Source organism: Cryptomeria japonica, chromosome 4 (genome assembly GCF_030272615.1).
Source record: "Cryptomeria japonica chromosome 4, Sugi_1.0, whole genome shotgun sequence".
NCBI lineage: Eukaryota > Viridiplantae > Streptophyta > Pinopsida > Cupressales > Cupressaceae > Cryptomeria > Cryptomeria japonica.
This window is the reverse complement of record NC_081408.1, coordinates 139,032,343-139,033,570: the sequence shown is the minus strand read 5'-3', so window position 1 is coordinate 139,033,570 and position 1,228 is coordinate 139,032,343. Positions and strand designations below refer to the sequence as shown.

At 37.5% G+C, this 1,228-nt stretch overlaps 1 protein-coding gene across 1 annotated transcript; it reads left to right on the top strand.

The window, feature by feature from the left end:
• Positions 1 to 373: 373 nt before the first annotated feature.
• Positions 374 to 1,076, top strand: LOC131046670 (putative disease resistance protein At5g47280). The gene is made up of 2 exons (XM_057980450.2): positions 374 to 560; positions 664 to 1,076. Exons 1-2 carry the CDS (start codon positions 374 to 376, stop codon positions 1,074 to 1,076), a joined length of 600 nt encoding a protein of 199 aa, XP_057836433.2.
• Positions 1,077 to 1,228: the final 152 nt, after the last annotated feature.

The window sequence follows — 1,228 nt, the reverse complement described above, 5'->3', positions numbered from 1 at the left end:
TCCTTAAAAATGAAGTAGTTCGAAAGTTTGACTGTGTGGCTGCTCAACAATTTTTTTGAATCATTTTCCACGCATAAATAACACTATGAGTACTTTCCACGCAATAGAAGGGGATTTACATCGAACTTCGTTTAGGCGATTAAACCGAAAGATTTGAGAATAGTCAATCGTCTGTTTGAAGAAAACAAATGTTGGAATTATCAAGCTTCCCAGAAGGTGTCAATAACATGCCATCACTCTCTATAAATACGACAACCTCTGCTTCTGAACTCATCAATGAGTGAAATTATAAGCTCTGCTTCTGAACGTAGGTAGTGAAATTTCAAAAAACAAGTCTGAAATTTCAAAAGGTTTGTAGAGAATTTGTGAATCTATGGCTAGAATTGGAAATGGAGATGCAAACCAATATTCTTTTCATAATACTTTGCTTGAGAAATCAATAGAAGATTTGAAGGAGCTTTTGTTCCACAGAGACGTCTCCATTATTGGTGTGCATGGTATGGGCGGTGGTGACAAAACGACTTTGGCCTTGGCTTTATGTGATGATCCCCACATCAAAGGTGACATATTTTATCCATCATTCTTCTGATGATTTCCCCAGCTTAAGGAATTTGTGGTTGTTTTGCAGCTTACTAAGAACACAATTGTTTTTGTGGACATCAGGTTGTTTCGCAAATATAGTTTTCATCACTGTTTCACAATCCCCAAATCTGAAGGGAATTTTAAAGATTTTATGGGAGAAGATCTTTGGGAAGAATGTAGCTGAGTTTCAGAATGTGGAAGATGCACGTATGGAGCTTCAGCAGCGGTTTTTAAGGCAGTCTAAACCAACTTTGGTGGTGTTGGATGATGTTTGGTCCAGAGCTGATTTGGAAATATTACTATTTGAAGCTCCAGGATACAAAACCCTCATCACAACCAGAGATACTTCTACCATCCCCAGAAACGCATCTACTCGGCTGTATCAATGGCCATTGTTAAACAAAGAGGATTCTCTCTCACTTTTCTGCTTATCGGCATTTGGACAGACATCAATTCCAAGTACGGCAGATGCAAATCTAGTCACAGAGGTATAGTTTCTCTTACCGTGAAAACAATAGATGTTAATAAACCAAAAGCCTAATGTCAAATCAAATGAGAACAACATAAGTGAAAGGAAATTATGAGCTTATTTGGGTTTTTGCTTTGGTACATTGCAATTATTGTCTGTTCTCATTGTTCTGGTACT